At 36.0% G+C, this 22,362-nt stretch overlaps 2 protein-coding genes across 3 annotated transcripts; both read left to right on the forward strand.

Annotated features, from left to right (window-relative positions):
• The first annotated feature begins 11,651 nt into the window (after positions 1 to 11,651).
• LOC132271532 (uncharacterized) lies at positions 11,652 to 16,256 on the forward strand. 2 transcript variants are annotated; one of them, XM_059772932.1, is made up of 2 exons: positions 11,652 to 13,216; positions 13,866 to 16,256. In XM_059772932.1, exons 1-2 carry the CDS (start codon positions 13,081 to 13,083, stop codon positions 14,471 to 14,473), a joined length of 744 nt encoding a protein of 247 aa, XP_059628915.1. In that variant the 5' UTR covers positions 11,652 to 13,080; the 3' UTR covers positions 14,474 to 16,256. The 2 variants fall into 2 exon arrangements, with proteins under 2 accessions (XP_059628915.1, XP_059628916.1); XM_059772933.1 differs by having other exon boundaries at positions 11,655 to 13,216; positions 13,917 to 16,256.
• Positions 11,890 to 12,706, forward strand: LOC132270149 (uncharacterized). Its single transcript, XM_059771351.1, has 3 exons — positions 11,890 to 12,025; positions 12,165 to 12,315; positions 12,406 to 12,706. Exons 1-3 carry the CDS (start codon positions 11,890 to 11,892, stop codon positions 12,704 to 12,706), a joined length of 588 nt encoding a protein of 195 aa, XP_059627334.1.
• Positions 16,257 to 22,362: the final 6,106 nt, after the last annotated feature.

Below are 22,362 nucleotides of genomic sequence, written 5' to 3' on the forward strand. Positions count from 1 at the left end.
AATTAGCCATTATATTTTTCAAACTTGCAACATTTTTTAATCAAACGTCTTTTAATATTTCTACAACAAAAACAAAAACGTTATTTATGTTTAGAGTTAAAATAAAAAAAAAAATTGGATTAGCAAACAAGCCCTTAAAATCCTCTATAATGTACAGAAATAAGGAATTTGACCAAACGAAAGCATTGATTAACTTTCCTAAAGAAGAAAGTATTGACTAGTTAGGAATACTACTATATTATAGTATATAATGCTGGTTCATGATCAAGTTCCTAGAACGTCTTGATAGGCTTGGGAGTAGGAATATATCATGGTTTTTAATTAAGCAATGCTATTAAATTGATAATAAAAATTTAATATTTTTTATCTCTAGATTCATTGGGATAGAAACCTTTTAACTAATATTTTCCATTAGATTTTAGGTCTAAAAATCATTATTCTTACCGTAATGAGCTCTAACAAAAACTTACTTTCAATTTTGTCTAATTTGTCGAACTTATTGGCTTAAGCATGTATTTTTCAATTTCTTTCTTAAATATTAGATATATATATATATTTGAAAGGGGAATAATTTCTACATAATTCATCCATAATACAATTCAAAAAGTGGCTTTTCTTGATCACCATAATTCAAAGGGACCGAAAAAAAGGTTTGGTGCAGCAGTAATGAGAGAATTTGTGTCACATATTGACTGTCGGCATAAAGAGGATTAATTATTTGAAGTACTATGTTGTCTGCTGCTTTCATTCTATTCCACAATCTCAAACTTTCACTTAAAAGCCTTATCCACCCAGCATTAACTCTTTATACAAACATAATTTTTCCTGCTAATACTTAGACTTAATTAAGTATTATTAGTATAAACAAATGGATTAGTTAGTGTTATAATATCTCCTCTTTAAATTAAGAGTTGAGTGTCGGAACCTAAAAAAAAAACAAAAAAACAAAAAACAAAAACAATATTATGAATACATGTGAGTTTACTTAAACCTTCAAAAAAAAAAAAAAAAAAAAAAAAAAAAAAAAATGTATTATCAACTAATAGATTATATGTATAATTTCATTTACAAAATTTTTTTTTCAAGTTTCTTAGAGCAACCACATAATTCACTACGAGATATATACAGACCATTCGTTTCACATATACTGAACAATACCGAGAGAATTCTCTTGAAGTGACCCCAGAGAAATTCGAATGCACCTAATCCTGAAGATAAGGCCTAATTCACATAATTTTCTAAAAGGATGTCATTTTCACATTTTGCTTATGTCCCCATTCTGTGTAATCTAGATTATGTTGTTTTGGCACTTCTGTTTTTACTTTATATGACTTAAATTTTATCGCTTTCACGCTCCGATTTCTGCTCCTACTATATGTGACTTCGACAACCTCCCTTCAATTGCCATTTTATTGTTTGAACTTTGACAAATTAATTAGTCAAATTAGTGATATCATCTACTACTTAAACACGTATAAAAAAGTTAAAAACGTGATTAAGGTAAGATAAGGTAGAGAAAAGGAAAGAAAATTATTTTTGAGCCAAGTTGGGCCAGAACAGGGCCACCATGTCTCTGTCGGCTTGGGGCAAAATTGGGCCAAAAAAAGAAAATGTGAGCATTCAAGTTTAATGATTTCAAATTATATCAAACGTTACCAAACACGTTTCGTATTTTTTTTTCGCTATAGTACTCCGAAGCAAAAACATAAGAAACAAAAACAATTACCAAACAAGTCCTTAAACTTCAAAAAGAAAAAAAGTATTATCAATCAATAGATTATATATAATTTCATTTGCAAATTTTTGTTTTCAATGATAATGATATCAGGTTTCTTAGAGCATCTCATAATTCACTACCAAATATATGTAAACTATCCATTTCACATACGCCGAACAATATCGAGAGAATTCTCTTGAAGTGACCCCAGAGAAATTCGAATGGACCTATTTTTCTTTGTTCTTCTTGAAGATAATGCCTAAGTCACATAATTCTTCTAAATGGATGTCACTCTCACATTTTGCTCATATTCCCATTCTGTGAAATTTGGATTATGTTATTTTGGTATTTCCGCTTTCACTTTATATGATTTAAATTTTATGACTTTTAAACTCCGATTTCCGCTCCCACTATATATAACCTCAACAGCCTCCCTTCAATTGCCATTTTATTGTTTGAACTTTGACAAATTAATTAGTCAAATTAGTGATATCATCTACACAACGTCATCTACTACTTAAACACATTAAACACGTATAAAAAAAACAAGTTAAAAACGTGATTACACAAGTGATTAAGGTAAGATAAGGTAGAGAAAAGAAAAGTTAAATTATTTTTGGGCCAAATTGGGCCAGACCAACCCAGAACAAGACCACCATGTCACTGTCGGCATGGGGCAAAATTGGGCAAAAAAAAGAAAACGTGGGCATTCAAATTTAATGATTTCAAATTATCGCGTGAGCCCACGTGTCACCATGTGAAACCAAATTCCATCATTATAACATTATTTATTATGGTCACAAATCAACCGTGCATTAAAGATTTAAAAATAGTAAAAATATATATAAATAAAAATTGAACAAAAAAGCTGGTCCATCCTTGTTAGTATATAAATTTGGCTACATTATGCAGAATATATCCATTCTCATTAAGTTTTCTGCAAAAATCGGTTCAAGGGTTTTAGAGAGAGAAATATTTAGAGAGAGAGAGGATGATGAGAGTGGGGATGTTGGTGGTGCTACTGGAGGAATATGGGACGTTGATGGCAAGAGTGAGGGAGGAGCTTCTCAGGAGTCTTCGTTCCGCCACCACTTCAAGTTCACACTTCTCTACAGACTCGTCTTCTTTCTTTGTTTACTTCTAAATTTACAATTTCTTATACTTTTTTTTTTTTGGTTAAATATTAATTTCTTATACTTTATTTATGGATACTTTGGAATTGGTTGCTTTTGATGTGGCTAATTGAAGTGGTGTATCTATAACTTTTCCATTATATTCTACAATTAATGAGAGAAGCAATAATAAAAGATGGGTTATTTTGTTTGTCTACATGCATTGGTTCATTTTTATCCTCTAAATTTCAATGTTAAGGTAATGTATATTGCTCATGTCATAGCTCCAGTTTGGTGATAATTCCAAAGGTTTGAAATGGAATTTTTAAAAATTTTGAGAATAGAAACAATTTTCAAAAACTAAAAAATGATTTTTTTTTTTTTTTTTTTTTGAAAGGCGAGAAAATATCATTACACTATAACTCTTCATGAACAAAATTTATATATTTACAAAGTAGAAAAAATGATACTGTATAATTGAATGAGGTGTATATGTGATGTGCGTAGACATGTAAATAAGAGAGAAAAGAGTAAGCATAAGTTTTCAAACTCTGCCTTCAATAATCTATATAGAGAAAAATAAGATTTTATAAAAGTATTAATTAAAAAAATAAAAAAAAAAACTTGAAGATTTTTTATTTGAAAAGAAGAAAACTTAAGGGGAATTACAGAACTGAATAATGTGTATACTTAGATGCCGTTGAGACAATTAACATATTAATCTTTGAGAGATACACACAAGAGTCTTCAAATTTCATTAAAATTCAACCTTATTATTCTACATGCATTGTGAATTGTTGAGTAGTTGAAAATTGAGAGTAGGAATCCTAAGAATCTTAATAGGATGCCAGGCTCAAACATAAACTCTTCAGTATTCACGATATATTAATCTTAGTTTTGTCCAATATCTCAAATGGTAAAGCCTATCTATGAAATAAGTCTAATATTGTATGTATTTCCTATCTATGAAATAAGTCTGTTGTATGTATTTCTTTTTCTTTTGTAAAGAAAATAAAAAATAAAAATAAAAAATAAAAAAGGCCCACCTTGTTTGATCAAGAAAACCAAGAAAAGAATACTAAGATTGAAAAAGGATGCTATAATTTTTTTTTAATATTTCTAAGAGTAGTGATACTTATACCGAATACTTGCAGTGAGTTGTTTAACCTAATGGTTTTTGATTGGTTATTGATGCTAAATACAAGTAAGTGGAGGCCCTACTTCCTTATTTATTGCATAAATGACCAATTAAAAGTAATAAATTGTAGTAGGTCTAGCAATTCATTGCAACTATTCGGTGCGTGTAAAAATTATTTTCCTATTTCAAATGATAAATCCTATCTTTCAAATGCAACGATGTGTTTGAACTAGTTTCATAACCTATAATCATGCAATGTGAATGAATTATGCTTTAAGCTACAATGTTACTAAACAAATTTAAAAGTGATAAAAGTATAAAAAGTATTTTATACAATCTATCGCTAAAAGCGTTTGGAATTACAATACTTTTGATGAAAGCACTTTTATCAGTAGAATTGTCACAATACTACTTTCATAACAATAAATTTTTATAAGAGATAAAGAGAAAATAAATTTTTACAAAAATATTAATTAAAAAAAAAAAAACTTGAAGATTTTTTAATTAAAGAGAAGAAAGCTTAAGGGGAATTACGTACATAACTGAATAATGTGTATACTTAGATGTCATTGAGACAATTAAACACACTAATCTTTGAGAGATACACACAAGAGTCTTCATAATTCATCAAAATTCAACCTTATTATTTTACATCGTGAATTGTTGAGTAGTTGAAAATTGACAGAGTATGAATCCTAGGAATCTTAATAGAGTGCAAGGCTCGAACATAAACTCCCAGACATGAAGAACAAGCCAACCTCGAACTACACCTCACTTGAGTTTCATCTTCACGATATATTAATCTTAGTTTTGTCCAATATTTCAAATGGTAAAGCCTATCTATGAAATAAGTCTAATATTGTATGTGTTTCCTATCTATGAAATAAGTCTATTGTATGTATTTCTTTTTCTTTTTTTAAACAAAAATAAATAAAAAATACTTGTTTGATCAAGAAGACCAAGAAAAGAATACTAAGGTTGAAAAAGGATGCTATAATTTTTTCTAATATTTCAAAGAGTAGTGATACTTACACCGAACACTTACAGTGAGTTGTCGAACCTAATAGTTTTTTATTGGTTATTTATGTTAAATACAAGTAAGTGGAGACCATACTTCCTTATTTATTGCATCAATGACCAATTAAAAGTAGTAGGTCGTAGTAGGTCTAGCAATTCACTACAACTATTCGGTGCAAGAATCATTTTCCTATTTCAAATGATAAATCCTATCTTTCAAGTGCAACAATGTGTTTGAACTAGTTTTATAACATGTAATCATGCAATGTGAGTGAATTTTGCTTTAAGCTACAATGTTATTAAACAAATTTAAAAGTGATGCAAGTATAAAAAGTGTTTTATACAATCTATCGCTAAAAGCGTTTGGAATTACAACACTTTTGATGAAAGCACTTTTATCAGTAAAATTGTCACAAAACTGCTTTCATAACAATAAATTTTTATTAGAGATAAGAGTAAGCATAAGTCTTCAAACTCTGCCTTCAATATAGAGAAAAATAAATTTTTATAAAAATATTAATTCAAAAAAAACTTGAAGATTTTTTATTTGAAGAGAAGAAAACTTAAGGGGAATTACATAACTGAAAAATGTGTATACTTAGATGTCGTTGAGACAATTAAACACATTAATCTTTGAGAGATACATACTAGTGTCTTCAAATTTCATTCAAACTCTACCTTATTATTTTACATTGTGAATTGTTGAGTAGTTGAAAATTGATAGAGTAGGAATCCTAAGGATCCTAATAGGGTGCAAGGCTCGAATATAGACTCTCAGCCACAATCACACGAGGAATAAGTCAATTACTCGAACTACACGTCACTTGGGTTTCATCTTCACGATATGTTAATCTTAGTTTTGTCCAATATCTCAAATGGTAAAGCCTATCTATGAAATAAGTCTAATATGTATGTATTTCCTATCTATGAAATAAGTCTATTGTATGTATTTCTTTTTCCTTTTTTTTTTTTTAAAAAAAAAAATTACTTGTTTGATCAAGAAGACCAAGAAAAGAATACTAAGATTGAAAAAGGATGCTATAGTTTTTTCTAATATTTCAAAGAGTAGTGATACTTACACTAAACACTTGCAATGAGTTGTCTAACTTAATAATTTTTTATTAGTTATTTATGTTAAATACAAGTAAGTGAAAGGCCCTAATTTTTTATTTATTGCATAAATGACCAAATAAAAGTAGTAGGTCTAACAATTCACTACAACTATTCAATGCAAGGATTATTTTCTTATTTCAAATGATAAATCCTATTTTTCAAGTACAACGATGTGTTTGAACTAGTTTTATAACATGTAATCATGCAATGTGAATGGATTATGCTTTAAGTTACAATGTTACAAAACAAATTTAAAAGTGATGCAAGTATAAAAAGTATTTTATACAATCTATCGCTAAAATTGTTTGGAATTACAATACTTTTGATGAAAGCACTTTTATCAGTAGAGTTGTCACAAAATTGTTTGCCACCTAATCCACAAATGTTTTGGATTAAGTCAATGTGAACCCTACTTTTACTTGCCACCAGGACACCCATGTTCATTCGATTATAAGGGAATAGATTTGTGACTTTCGTCCAAATAGCATTTCCCCTAAAACAAATAAGCTACACAAAGTTTACAGTTCCGGGACTACTATTAAATATCATCAACAAGGATGGTACTTCCTCACTTATTAAATATAAGTTGAGGATTCAGTTTTCATAATAAAATAGTGTGCGAATTTCTTGTCAAAATTTTTTTTTTTAAAAAATAAATAAATAAATAAACCTCAAGTATCATGGACCATATTTGATGATGGAATTTCTTAGTGTTGCTTTGGATTCCAAATTCAAGGCTTTAGTTACAAGCAATGGAGGACCAAACAATTTCAAGAACCTGAATTATTTAGTTAGCATATCATGGGTATGCTGGTGGGAGTGTTGTTGGATTTTTCTGAATTTCAGTCTTTTACCATTGTTGAATGTTTGGTCATTAGCAACATTACATATTTTTATAGGGCCGGTTCAGGCCTATAGTCAGTCTATCAATAAATTAGCGGACCCAATTGCCCATTGTTTGTGGCTATGGTTCAATCTTAAGGAAATTATTTTGAAATTTTATTTATTTATTTATTTGGGTTTGAACATTGATTTGGACTACTTGTTTCCTCCTGTTTTAAACAAATTCATTTTTCTACAAAATACATGTTATGAAAGTAAGATTGCTGAGTATATATGAGCCAATTTGCATAAGCCCAAGTGTAATGGGTAGGAGCTTATTTATTTATCAAAAAATTTAATATACTGGGTAGTACTACATAGCCATTCATTTATACTCAATTATTCTCTTAATCGGATTCGATGTGGGACAAATCTCTTCTTGTAACATTCTCTCTCACCCGAACTCGCAACACCCTCGTTACAGTCGAGCCACCCTGCCTACCAATTAACTCACCCAGACGCTTTCTGGACCGGGTACTTGGTGTGATACCGGATCAAGGATTGGATCTGACTCTGATACCAATTGTAACGGGTGGACGCTTACTATTTACCAAAAAACTTAAATTATTGGATAGTACTGCATACGTACCCATTTATATCAAATCACTCTTCCATTTGAATTCAATATAGAACAAATCTCTCCTTATAACACTAAGTCTATATAAGCCCCATTTATAATCATCCAAACTTAAATCATACTTTTTAGAAAGTTGGTACCACATTGTAGTCCATTTACCCATTTCAAGTAAAACAGAATATATATCTTGATAATTAGAGGGTTTTTTTATTTTTTTATTTTTATTATTATTATTTTTTTTGGTGCCAAAATGTGATATTCCTCAACTGTGATTCAATATATGATGTCAAATAGTGATGTTTGTCAACAAAAATTTGTTTCATGACAAACATCTATCTGGTTCATGTTTTCTTGACCGTTGATACTTTTAGTGGACCATAAAAAGTGAAAAACATAAAATAGTAAGCATTCCACAAAAGAAAATACATTAGAATGTTTTTGGATAAACATTGAAATGACACAAACACATTGTCTCAAAGTTTACATCCCAATAACTCCACGACAAAAAAAGCACAAAACATAACTAAGTAAAAAACAATATAACCGAACATAATCAATTTCCAAAAGCGACATCAATTTCTCCAAGCGTCTCTCACGATGGGGTAAATAGATAATCAATAAATTGTGTCACTCTATCACGATAGTTATGTTTAGTCAGAAAAATGAAATACTCAACAATTGCATGATCTTCTATTCCAATTACCACCAACTCATTAAAGATGTCTCTTTCATATTTTCCCTTTTGGTACAACTAGCTTCTCCTAAAGTTCATTTCCCTTTTTAGGTGCTTCACCAACATGACTCACTCTTCAATCATATAATTATCCTAATCAAAAGTCGAAGAATTTCTTTTTCTTTTTCCTTTTGATGAAGCCGTGCTATGGAAAGGTACACTTAAAGGTGTTTCAAGAAACATCATATTCATATTTTCAAATTCATTATCCATAAAATCATAGTTATCCAAATTTACTTCATTTTGTGACACCAAGTGATAAATACCATTAATGTTTTCCATAGGATCCTAGCTCATTAGAAGTTGGCACCATCGGTTATTCCACTCCTTAGTACTTGTTGCATTAAACTCATTTGCTCTATCTTTGGCAAATAAATCCAACAACTTATCACAGTTATAAATAGGTGTAGTCCTCCATTTGTCAATTTGTGGTTTTTGCTATTGTCAAAACACAAAAAGATTTGTTAACATTATTTCAAAATGGAAAAAAACAAAAAAAAAAAACAAAATATATCTTTTTTTTTTTTATTTATTTAAAAGAGTCACTTAGAAAACAAACCCGAATTAAAGAATCCCAAACTTCATCCTCAGCGATCCACATTTTTGTTTCTTTCTTCAAGCAAACCCATTCAAACCATTCTTAAACAAATCAAAACACTCATTAAATTTACTCTTGATTGTTTTCAAGCGATTTTTTACTCTCTCTTTGTGTTTATATGCATGCCTAATATTTCATTCAATTCTTGAACCATTTCAATACAGGCTTTTGTAGTGAAAGTGTCGTCGATCCTATTCCCCTTGAGATATTAATTATATAAAACATGCACAAATATATCATACATTTGTGTTGTCCAAACTAATCTATCCCTATTGTTTCCATCACTTTGGCTTGATTTTTTATTCATTTTTGTGTCTACATATGTGTCTACATACAACTAATATAATAAAAAGAAAAGAACAAAAAGAGAGAGATTAAATAGATGAAACAAAAAAGTGTATGCATGGTAAGAGTTAATAACAAGCTTTTAAAATTCTACATCTCCAAATCAAATCAAACACTCTAATATTAAAAAAGTTAAAAGAAAAATTAAACAAAAGCAAATAAGTTTATCTCAAGCAAATAAATATATCAAATCTCACACTTGATTAGCAACATAGTCACTCTATATATGAGAAGCTATTGAATCCCTCAAGTATTCCCTAATGCATGATCCGCACATTTCTCTATTGGACCACGCTCTTTATTTAGAGTTTAATTAATTAAAAGCTCCTGACCCACTTCATTAATAAGATTTTCATCCATCCTCTTCTTTATAGTGCTCTCCTCATAACTCTCGAGTCTGGCGTCATACCCCCCCATCTAGACTTGACATGGGGTGAATTTTATGTTAAATGAATAAACAACTAACATGTTTATTGTTAGATAATTCTTCCTACCCTTATATGTTGGTGCATCTTCATTAATTAGATACTTTCAACGAATGTGTACCATCAATAGCCCCGATGCAATTCTACCTTGAAATTGAAAAAAAAAAAAAAATTAATATTGAGGAGTACAAAATTAATCATATCTACCTTGGAAAATGGATGAAAAGTATTGTTATTGAGTATTTTCGGGAACTTCCAATTCATTAGGTTGTTTGAGAAACCATCCTTCCAGCGAGATTATTGTTTTTATCACACTATATATGAAATTATATTGTTCGATTCCTCACATTGTGTGATATAATATGAAGAAACTTGGCAACTTGCTCCTCAACACTTGCACATTTTATGGGTCAAAGACCTCCATCTCTCATAAACATCTTACATAATTTTTGAAAAGCTTTTGGTCCCATATGAGTAATATTCCGACACTCATAACTTATTCTATGTTTGTTCATTAGTTTATCCCGTATTCTTTGCCTTTCAATCCTTGATTGTGTAAGAGGTTTATATACATAGTTTCTATGCTTTCGACCATAAACCAATACACCACGATACAAGTGACCATATCAGTAATTTTACATTTGTCTTTAATTCCCACATAAAATGAAATTTATTTCCTCATTCTCTTGTGTGTCCATCTAAAATTGTAAAAAATGCAAAATGATACATAGTTAAAATAAAAATATTAATACCTTAATTGCTGAATAATGATGAAAGGCGACACTTAAGAAGCTAATAAGCAAATGATTTGCTCAACAGAAACAAAATACACCACAAATGTTATCACTTGCTCCTAACCACATTCTAAAAGCTCGCAATTGTTGCCATTCATTTTCTACTAAAAAAAGGTTAATGTAATATAATTGTTACTAATTAGTATTTAAAAAAATAGTCAAGACTCAAAACTAATGCTATATAAAAGAAGTACAAACGTGAATGTATACAAAGAAAAGACTTCTGAATTCTACGACTTGAAGACATTGAATAGGAAAGGTAAAACATAAACCTAACTAACTGCTTTAAGGTGGAGGTGCGTGATAAAGGCCCAGAGCAAGGTAGGGTGCTTCGACTTCGTGTTTCCATTGATGTTACTAAACCGCTCCGGCGAGGGGTTCAGCTTGCTGATCATAATGGTCGTACTTTTTGGGCCCCAATCCGGTATGAACGCCTCCCGCTGTTTTGTTACCGGTGTGGAGTCATTGGCCATAGTTTCAGACATTGTCGCCGGGGCCAAACCGAGGTTGCTTCTACTCACACAATGGTTCATCAATATGGGCCATGGCTTCACGCTACGGCACTGATTGGCCGAATACTAAATAAACAGTCTTGAGTCTCATTTACAGGAGCCGCGTGACAAAAGATGGTTGTATACTGATGATCTCGATGATTATGAGCCAGAATCGCCGGCGTCGTCTGAGCCGTCGGCGGAGCAGTTGCCGATTCTGCCTCATGGCGTCACCGATACAACGCCGCCTAGTCAGTCCTCTGACACACGCTTTGATGGGGCTTCTGACACTGCTTTTGATGAGGCGTGTCTTGGACGTCACATTGCTCCCACCACAGAGTTGGCCCATCTGGATGAGGCGTGTCCTGAACGTCACACTGCACCTACTACAGAGTTGGCTCATGTGGATGAAGCGTGTCCTGAATGTCACAATTCTCCTGATTTAGAATTGGGCCCTGGGGTTTTGGTCCATCATCTTTTGGCCCCTCCACTTTTGGCCCACGAGAAAGATTGGGCTATGGTTGAGGGTCACTCCGACATTCTAGTCCAAGATGGTGCTGGCCCAAGTACATCAGTTGCTCATCGACAGAATCCATCCACTCCTAACGAGGCCAGTATTTTAACATTTCCAAAGGCACTTGGGGAACCCACTGTTCAGTCTATTAGAAGTCCAGCCCATTTTCGTCAGCTTCCTTTGTCGATCACTAGACTGCGGCCGAAGGCTGTGGTGGGTAAGAAGCGGCAACCTAAGGCTTCTAGGGCTGATCGACCTCAGAAGAGATTGCAACGGGACGCCTCTATGCAGTGCACCACCCGTGAGGAAGCCCGACTCTTGCCGAGCTCTCCGTTGCAAACGGAAGAACCGTTTCTTCATCCCTGTTCATCCAAACTCAAGGTGGAGGTAGCCAGCCTTAAATGGCCCCATGATGATCAATGAAGATGTTGGTATGGAACTATCAGGGGTTGGGGAATCCTCTGACGGTTCGACAATTGAAGAAGCTGATCCGGCTTCATTCCCCTTGTTTGGTGGCGCTTTTGGAAACAAAGAATGGCGAGTCTTTGCTGGAAAGGGTTCGGAAGACGGTGAATTTTCCTTTTTCTTGTTTGGTCCCGCCTCGCGGCTTAGCTAGAGGTTTATTATTATGGTGGACGGAGTCTGTGGATGTTCGGATTTGTGCCTTTCTGGATTTTCATATCTCCAGTGTCGTTAATTCCGGTTCAGGTCGATGTTGGGGTTTTTCCGTGGTCTATGCTAGCTGTCATGCTAGTGTTCGTGTTGAGCAATGGGGTTCCCTTCGTCGTTTGCTGCAGGATTGGCAGTATCCTTGGATCATGATTGGGGATTTCAATGAAATTGCTCACTCTTCTGAGAAGTTTGGTGGCCGTTCAAAGCCGGTTTAGGTTTTACAAAAATTCCGGCTGCTGATCAATGATTGTAGTCTCTTTGATTTGGGCTTTTCTAGTTTTCCGTTTACTTGGAACAATCAACGTTGCGGGGAGGCAAATATCCGCCAACGGCTTGACCGTGCCTTGGTCTCTTCTGACTGGCGTCTTTTGTTTCCTAGAGCTTCTCTTAGCCATTGCTCAGTGGCGGGCTCTGATCATGTAGCTTTGCTTCTTGATTTCCAACCTATTTTCTCCTTTAAAGCTCGTCAATTTTATTTTGATGCCCGTTGGGTTTCTCATGTGGATTGTCACGCCATTATTGAGGCTGCTTGGAAATCTCGTTTTCATGGGTCTCCGTTTATTTTGTTGGGCGGCTAGACTGAAGTTATGTAAGGAACGCTTGCAGGGTTGGGCAAAGCAATGCAATCAGAATTCTCGTCGTCAGACGCTGAAGCAAAGTTGAAGAGTTTGCAGGAAAACTTATCGCAGTATAATCATGCCCAGGTTGTTGCGGTTGAACGAACTCTTAATCAGCTTTGGCAAGATGAAGAATTGTTCTGGAAGCAGAAATCCCGTGTGAAGTGGCTTCAAAGTTCTTCCATGCCACTACACTGCAACGTCGATCTTGCAATCGGATTTCAGGGATAGAAGACTCAACTGGTCGTTGGATTGATGATGATGTGGGCTTGCAAAATATTTTTCTGTCATACTTTCAACAGCTCTACACATCTCATTCTCTTTCTTCTTCTTCTATGGAGCATTTCTTACGATATATCCCTCTCACCATCACGGCGGAGATGAATCAAAAGCTTTTGTGTCCATTAACAGAGGCAGAGGTGGAAAATGCTGTTTTTTCAATGGCGCCTTTCAAAACTCCAGGACCTGATGGTATGACCCCGTTGTTTTATCAACACTACTGGCAGTTAATTAAGGATGATATTGTTTTTGCTATCTCCAGTTTTATGTACTCGGGTTTTATGTTGTCTAGCTTTAATCATACTAATATTGTGCTTATTCCAAAAGTTAAATCTCCAACTCTAGTTTCTCAATTTCGGCCTATTTCCTTATGTAATGTGGCTTATAGAATCATTGCTAAGGTGCTTGCAAATCGCCTCAAATCTGTGCTTGATTCTTGTATTAGCTCTACTCAGAGCGCTTTTGTTTCGGGTAGGCATATAACTGATAATATTCCGGTTGCACATGAAGTTCTTCATTATCTCAAAAATAAAAGAAACGGGGACTTGTCTTTTTTGGCACTTAAATTGGATATGAGTAAAGCCTTTGATCGGGTTGAATGGCCTTTTCTTGTTGAGTTGCTTGGCCAGATGGGGTTTAATTCTCATTGGATTCGTTTGATTTATGCCTGCATCTCTACTGTTTCTTTCTCTATTGTTATTAATGGCCGGCCAGTAGGTTTTTTTAAGCCTTCTCGCGGTTTACGCCAAGGAGATCCTTTTATCTCCTTATTTATTTATTCTTTGTGCTGAGAGTTTATCACAAGCTTTTCACAGGGCTATGCTTATGAAAGTGTTGACAGGCGTTCGAATTTGTCGCCGCGCTCCATCTCTGTCTCATTTATTTTTTGCAGATGATTCTCTGATCTTTTGTCAAGCATCTTGTTCGGAGGTGAGATCAGTCAAACGCATTCTTTCAGCTTATGAGCTTGCTTCGGGACAGGTGGTGAATTTTTCCAAATCCTCTATTTTCTTCTCTAAAAATACCAGTCCCTTCAGACGGAGACGGCTTTGTTCTATCTTGGGTATTGGGGAGGAAGGTTTGAAAGCCAAATATCTGGGTATGCCGGCCATTATCGGGCGCTCCAAGTCTGATGTTTTTCATTTTGTCTCCCAGAAAGTTCAAGATCGTTTGTCAGCGTGGAAAGCGAAATATCTTTCTAAAGGCGGTAAAGAAGTGCTTATTAAGGCTGTTTTAAGTTCTTTGCCGACTTATGTTATGTCATGTTTCCGTTTACCGGCTTCCCTATGTGAGAAAATTATGCAGCTTATTCGTGCTTTTTGGTGGCGCAATAATCCTGATTCTAGATCAGTTCACTGGTCTAGCTGGGCCTCGCTCTGTTTAAGTAAAAAAAGCTGGAGGCTTGGGAATCTGAGACACGGGTGCGTTCAACTCGGCTCTGTTAGCTAAGCAAGCGTGGAATTTTCAAGTGCTTCGTCGTGGTTTGGCTTTTCGGTTGTTCAAAGCCAAATATTTCCATTCTTGTTCCTTTTTGGAAGCCGGTCTGGGGTCCAATCCATCTTGGGCGTGGAGGAGCATCTGGTCCTCCAAGCCTATTCTTAAAAAAGGGCTAAGATGGGTTGTGGGTGATGGTAAATCTCTCAGCATTTGGAATGACTTCTGGGTGCCATCCATGGAAACTTTGCCGTGCCTCAATTCTTCTATTGCTGTTCATAGAGTTGCTGACCTTGTTGACCCTATGACTCATTCGTGGCGTATCCCTCTCCTTTTCCAGCTCTTTCCTGCTGAAGTGGTCTCTGCTATTCGGCGCATTCCAATTAGTTTGCGCCGTTGTGAGGATCATCAAGTGTGGGCTTTCTCTGATCACGGAAAATTTACTGTTAAATCGGCGTATCATGTGGCTTTTTCTCTTCTTGATCATCCTATGCATCATTCCACTATTAATCCAAAGTGCTGGACATCTATCTGGAACTGTCACAGTCTTCCAAAGGTTAAGCATTTTCTTTGGCAGTGTGTTCATTGGATTCTCCCAACTCGGGCTGCTTTAAAGCTTAGGGGGTTGTCTGCTGATGATTTTTGCCTTTCTTGTGGAGAGGGACCTGAAACGGTGGAGCACTTGCTTTTGGGCTGCTCTAAGTCTCTCCTTGTTTGGAAGCTCGCTCCTCTTCGTTTTGATTTTCAGACATGGGGTGTTCGCTCCTTTGCTGAGAGGTGGCTTGATGTGTCCTCCTATGGGGTTGATGCTTGTAGTTTGGCCTCTTTTGTTGCTTGGACGATATGGAAATCTCGGAACACTTAGTTTTTCATGGTTCGATATCTGACCCTCATCAGGTTATTTCTACAGCCGTTTCAGTGTTTTGGGAGTTTCGGGACGCTGCTCAGCTTCAGTTATCGACTTTCCTCCCCGTCTCATCTCTCTAACTCTGTGGTATGGACGCCTCCGGCTCCTGGTTTCATCAAATGCAATTTGGATGCCACCTTCTTTGCCAGCACAGAATGGGCTGGAGGCGGACTTGTCTTCTGCAATCATTTGGGAGTTATCTTGCGAGTTGTTGTCCTTAAGTCTTTCTTTGCATTTTCAGCTCTCTCGGCTGAGGCTTTTGTCATGAGGGATGCTTTGCTTTGGGCTCGTCTTTTTGGTTTTCACAGTTTATGTTTGGAGAATGATTCTCTTATCTTATGTGAGGCTGTGAATGGCGTTCGCCCGTGCCCTGCATCTATCTTGCCTCTTGTTTTTGACATTCGGCATCTTTTGCATGCTCTTGATGTTGCTCGGGTTGAGCATGTTCGTCGTGCTGCAAATTCGCGGCGCATCAGATTGCTTTGCTTTCTCGCTCTCAGCCTTGCTCTAGTCAGGTGTTTTTTGGGCTGCCTTGGTAGTTGTTTTTTCTTCAGCCGCTTCCTGTTCCTCTCATAGAAGATGTGGTTCATGGGAGCTTTGTTTGTCATCAGCTTCCTGCTCCTCCTACTGATGTTTTTGATTGAGCTTTTTGGCATCAGCGTTTTGGAGCCATTGTTCCTTTCAGCATTATCACTGATTTCTGGAGATATTGTCTTCTTCGGATCTCAATGAGCTCGGAGTGGAATGGGGCGTCAATTATGAGCTTTATCATTTGTTGTAATTTGATGGGGTATGCCCCTGGTTGCTGTATTTGCTATCCTGTTTTAGCTGCTTGTTGCAATCTATGTTTGCTCATGGAAAAAAAAAAAAAAAATTTAGCTTACTCAAAAAGTTGATTCTACTACTATCATGTTTCAAAGAATTGAGGAGTGAGGACAAGCATATGCACCAGTTAAAACTGATGGGTAAGACTTCAGACTTGTCATTAGACACTCTTACGGTTTTCCAATTTGATCACAAAACCTGGTCCTCACTAGGTAAGCCCTAAATTGATCCAATAAATGAAATACATCTGATCTGTCAGATTCTTGATTTGTAATATGTCATTGTGTGCAGGGGCAGAGGGATAGGAGGCTAAGGGGGGGACCATGGAAACAAAGTGATTGGATCCGCTTAATAAATCAAATAATAGTGGAAGAAAAATAGATACAGCAATATATATGTCAATGAACTCAGCACAACACCATCATGAAATTATTTTTTCTAAAAGCAGCAAAGAATTGAAGTCCAAGTTTGGTTCTTTGAACAATTTGTTATAATTTCTTTATAAATTAAAATTACAAAAGAAACAGCATCATATTTCTTAGAAACTAAATAGAGCACTGAAATTTCCATCTAGGGTGTATACTCACTCTCCGATTAGTGAAAATTAACCAGAAAAAAAAACTCAAAAATTGATTCAAAAATAACAATTTATTACAGAATGGAAATGAAAGGTGCAGTTTATTTATATGTGTGTGCACGCGCTTCTATGTCTCTGTGTGTGTATATATATATATGAGTAGTGATATTCACACCGAATACTTGCATTGAATTGTCTAACCGAATAATTTTTAATTGACTATTTCTACCAAATATAACTAAGTGGAGGGCTCTACTTCCTTATTTGTTGCATAATTAATCAATTAAAAGAGTAGGTTTAGCAATTCAGTGTAACTATTCTGTGCAAGAATCATTTCCCTATATATATATATATATGGTAAATTGAAATGGGTATAAATTGATTCGTAGATAACTCTGACCTGATTTATGTAATGATTCTGATTTTTTTATTTTTTTATTTTTATTTTTATTTTTTTTATGGGATTTTTTGATTTTTCTAGACTATTTTAATCCTTATTCCGTTTTTACGTGTCGAACACCGTGGGGTGTGTCGGGATTGTTTGAGAGTTGTTTGGGGCATTCCCTTGAGTTGAGGATTCTTGAAAATGCATTGGTTGCCATATCGGCATTTTTCATTTTTTGGATCGAGAGGTTCTAGGTGGAACACGCTACTGGGGTTGTTGTGTACGGGGGTTGTGTTTTGGGTCCACTGCATTTCATCCATGTTTATTTAATGTATTTTATGTGGATACATATTTATTATGGAGTTGTAGTGTGATTAATATGTGTATATATATAATGTTAATGTTAATATTTGTTGTGTGGGACCCACTAAGCATTTAGTCATTACATGTGACCATAAAGTCACATGCTGACCATTTACTACTTCCATCTTCCTGCGTCATTCTTTTCTTTTCTCTGTATCTTCTTTTCTTTCTTTTCTCTTTTTTCTTTCATCACTTCAAAGCAAGATTTACATCATTCTACATAGAATTTGATCTTGCCACTGAAGGCAAAGTTGACGATCGCGTTGAGGATTTTGTATTGATCGGAGCAAAGTTCTGTTTGGCCACCATTTAGATTTCATGATTGGGCTAATTTTTGGGTTTCTCCTTTATTGAGGTAGGGGTGCTCTAATCCATGGCTTCTTTGACTTATTGTGAATTTTCCTTCTAATTTGATTCGAAGCACGTTGAATTTTAATTATTTTGCCTGTGGTTATTGTATTTGTATGTTCTCAAGATGATGAAGGTGTCCTAAGTGTTAATTAAATTCATGTACATGATTATTTTATTGTGGTGAAGAAGCATGCTTAGTATCGACATGTTGTATGTCTTGTGATTTCTAATTGCTATAAAAATTGATGTTGTAATTGTGAAAATAAATGTTTAGAACTCCCTACCACAATGTGATAATGATGCAGTTGGAATGTATGGAATTTTATTGTTGAATTGGTATTTAGAAATATAAAGCATTCATGCATTCATTAGGAAAGAAAAAAGGAAAAAGTTGTTTTAATAGCAAATGAAAATTATTTTGGAAAAAAAAAATGTTTTTTTTTAAAAAGTGATTTGCGAAAAACCTAGATGCCTAAGAGGTTCCTAGTGGTCCGCAGCGTTAATGTGATCTAGAAGGAATTAGGGAGAGACCCTAGCGTGGTTGAGCTACCTAGGCGCGAAACGACGCCATAGAGATGCCATGTGGCAGGGGATAGCTAACCAATCCTTCTCTCGTGGCACCAAAGGGGTGCTATGGATCGGGTTGTATTAACGGTTTGGAACGGTAAAACGAAAATGTTTCAGAATTGGGGAGCATCATTGGCATGTCATTGCATTACATTGGCATGTGTTGTATACATATGGTTGGATGATCTGTATTGTTGTATTCTTATTGTTGTTGCTATGTTTTCCCTTATAGCACAATCTCGTTTACTTTAACTCTATGCTTTGTGTGGATTTACGTGGTTATTAAGTGGTGTGTCTTAGACACCTCCTACTGAGCGGCTAGCTCACCCCATCATATTATTACATTTTTCAAGTCACGAGAAGGAAGTGGCGAACGACGCTTTTCCACAGATTTTGATGGGTTAGTGGACTGTTTTGACATATTTTGTAACTATGATCTCATTTTTTTTATTATTATTATTAATTTTTTTTTATAAACCTTGGGATGACTCGTATATTATGTATTGACATAGGAAGGGATGGTAGTGTTCTTAGTTGATCTCGGGTTCGGGTCGTTACAAATTTGGTATCAGAGCAATGGTTCGAAAACCAGTAGGACGACGGGTAGAGGCCTACCTAGGATTGTGTAGAAGGTGGATTGCATTATTTATGTGCTTATGTGTTAAAGTGTTTGTTATCTGAGAAGCATACTTATTTGCTTAATTGCTTATGTGTTTAAGGTTTTAAAAGGCATGTTTATTTGCTAAGTGTTCACATGCTTATGTATTTAATTGCTAAGATGTGTGTTATATGGCCATGATGATGAAATGTATAAGTAATTGAAAACATGTTAATTGTGATAAGATGACAATTATGAGTTACGGTTATTATATATATGTGTATGCGTGTATAGGAGTATACGGTTGGGTATGGGATGGTTACTAGTACATATTGCGGCATTGATGGTTGTGTGGGTTTTAAATTGAGTAGGTGTGCAGCTCGGTTATTCTAGGGTTCTTATCGAACGAATGGCGTGGACTTCTAGCTCGTGGATTGAGCTATTTGGTGTGTAATTATTTTGATCTTCTTGTTGCATTTTGTGCGGTGTTTAGAGTACGACTTTAGAACAGGTTTGTATTGCATGGCACGGTGTCTATGTTGTATGTGAGTTTCATGCATCAGTGTATGGGTTCTTGTGACTAGAAGGGTCAGGTGTGCGATGTGAGGTTTTTGTGAGGTACGTATGACTTTAGGAGGTTAGTGGTTGTGACTTAGGTCACAGTTTGGTGCAGAGGTTCTTTTTCGAACCGATTGTAGTAGATGTGACAAAGGTTGCTCGAGTCACGAGTGTAGTCTATCGGTTGTAGACATATATTTCGGGTATTCTGGTATGGTCCGAGGAAGCGTGTTGATTACGACTGTTAAGGGGACTTGTTGGGCTCTGTGAGTCTATGGTGGCGTAGGCGTTGACTGGAGTCATGCCAGTGTCAAGTGATCGATTGTTAGATGTTAATCATTTTGTAGTCTTGTAAGAGTTTGTTTTAGAGACTGGTTTGTTGAGAAGTGATTCCCATTTCGGAGAGCTATAGAAGTGTGTTACGGCTAATTGACTCTCGATGAGTCGATTGTATGGTTCAGTGGATGAGCGGAGTCGTAGGTTGTCACGGTTGCCGTGGGAGTCTTGAGGTGGTGTATTGTGGTCAGTTTTAGCTGTGTGGTGCAGGGTTGTGCGATAAGGGAGGTAGTATGGGGTCATTGAGGTGTTGGTCGATTGTGGATGAAGTGATATATGATAGGTGCTACATTACCAAATGGACTGTGTTTTAGAATTCGGAAGCTGTGGATTAGGGTTGTATTTCAATTGCGTTTGGGGTATCAGGAGATAATGCTGGTTGTCTGAGATTCGAAGAGATAGACTGATGATTAGAATGATTAGGACGAGGGTGATCCTTTAGGTTTAACTTGTAGCCCCATTTGACTTTTGTCGGGGCCAAGGGTGTTATGAGGAATGGTGAAGAGGAAAGGTAATGATGTTGACGCTAAGGTGTAAGGTTTTTTTGGCTGAGTATGTAGGTTGTCTTGGGAAGAATGGTCGGAGTAATCGATTAACTGTTAGTGACTGATTATGTTGTAGATGGTTTTGAGGAGACGAATGGGTATTGAGCATTCTGGTCTTTGTGCCTATTTTTCCTTTTGGGATTTGTCGGCATGGTATTGTCATATAGAGGTTCTTTTCTAGTGGTAAGTAGTGGTCGTTGTGGGGAGTATAAAGAGTCATGCTTATTCTTTGGTTATGATGGTGTTATCTTAAGGATATTTGAGGAAGAATCGCTTGGTAGTAGCTTGATGATCCGGTGAGATGAGAGGTTCGAGTTGTCATTCGAGGATGATAGTAGTTGAGGTGTTATGGCGTGATGTTTAGTGTTAATGAGGAGACTGGTTTAAGGTATGATCCGAGGATGGTTTAGAGATTGTGAGTTATTTGTTGTATGTTGTCAGGTAGGTGATAGGATTGTGCGTCAGTTGAGGCAATTGCGGACAGTTTAGTCATTAGAGCCAATGAGGACGATGTTACCAGGTAGGCACCTTTTTCTTTTAACGAGTAGTGGGTTACCGTGACTGAAGTCACGAGTCTTGTGTGCACGGTATTCGAGGGAGTGTAGCCTAAAAAGTTAGAGATGGAATGGGTGATCTAATGTCATCGTATGGCATAGAGGTTGTCATTTGGGAGTGACTGATTTTAGGTAGAATAAGACGTGGTGTCTAACGTACTGTGATCATTCCTAGTGTTAGTACGTTGTAAGCAATTGGTGCTCTTATCTGATTAGTTTTGGTTAGCATGGGTATCGCGGTGTAGCGTATGCGAGGTTCCGGTGTTGATAGTGTGTGACGGTCCATTAGTGGTGAGGTCGCCTAGATTTGAGTTCGTAGTTCCGTACAGGTATCCAATTGGTTATTCTCCTTGTGTGTAAGGAGTTCAGTTCATCTCAGGTGAGATTGGGTGCCCACAGTTGGACGATTGGTAAGCAGCATGTGATAGGGTGTTAGGCGCATTTAGGTACGAGTCGTCAATTTCTTGTGAGAGTGGGTCTCGTTACCTTTCTATTTGTTCTGGTCCTGACAAAGACATCGTTTGTAGTATGTCTTGTCCTCCATCTAGGAGTTGTGCGCGTTCGTGGATGGGTTGACCCGTGTGTAGGTTGTTATGCTGTTAAGAGTTTATCGGTATGGGTTTGGTTGAATGGGTCGACTTACTCCCACGGAAGGAGGTAGAGTCTTTGGTTTTTGTTGTGCTTGTTCTGAGAATGGTCTTGACTGGTGGTGTGTGAGGCACGAGTTGCCGAATAGGGATTGTGTGTTTTCTGCGTCTGGTACTAGCGGTGATGGCTAGGGGATGTGTTGAGAATTGTAAGTTTGAGGATGATTAGGTGATGTGATGTAAGTCATGTACTCGGATGTTTTTATAGACGTTTGATTCGAGCAATGTCTTGAGGACAAGTGTCGGTATCGCCTTAGAACTATGTGATTAGAGAAAGTGAATATGGCATTCCGTTGAGGAATAATGAGAAAGATTGACTTTGGTTTTAAGATCTTAGGTATGAGATAGTTACATCGTGTGTTTTGACGAGGTAAGAATTGAATTGAGAAATGTTATGGAGTTGTTTACTTGGTATGGGTATTATAAGGAGATTAGAGAACTTTTATGATGGTCGATAATTGTGGCGCGCGCTTGGTGCCGTGTTGTTTTTAGCTTGTTATAGGTTGTGTGATTGAGGTATGATTAGGAGTTTTAGAGCAGGTATATGACTGTATAGTTTTTGAGGTTACGTAGAGCGATGGATTAATATTGAGTAGATCTCATGGTTGTCTTGTGGACTGTGTGAGATTGTGTTTGAGGTTTCAACCTAAGGACAGGAATAACGTCTGTGTTAAGACCAGATCGAAGATGA

Source organism: Cornus florida, unplaced genomic scaffold (assembly GCF_030987335.1).
Source record: "Cornus florida cultivar Cherokee Brave unplaced genomic scaffold, ASM3098733v1 CherokeeBrave_3.0.0_Hap2_Chr08, whole genome shotgun sequence".
Taxonomy (NCBI): Eukaryota; Viridiplantae; Streptophyta; class Magnoliopsida; order Cornales; family Cornaceae; genus Cornus; species Cornus florida.

Coding starts and splice junctions, on each gene's coding strand:
- LOC132271532 (XM_059772932.1), top strand. CDS start 13,081: ATGGAGCATTTCTTACGATATATCCCTCTCACCATCACGGCGGAGATG. Junction 13,217..13,865: donor CAAAACTCCAGGACCTGATG/GTATGACCCCGT, acceptor AAGTGTTGACAG/GCGTTCGAATTTGTCGCCGC.
- LOC132270149 (XM_059771351.1), top strand. CDS start 11,890: ATGGAACTATCAGGGGTTGGGGAATCCTCTGACGGTTCGACAATTGAA. Junction 12,026..12,164: donor TGGAAAGGGTTCGGAAGACG/GTGAATTTTCCT, acceptor ATTCCGGTTCAG/GTCGATGTTGGGGTTTTTCC. Junction 12,316..12,405: donor ATTGCTCACTCTTCTGAGAA/GTTTGGTGGCCG, acceptor GGGCTTTTCTAG/TTTTCCGTTTACTTGGAACA.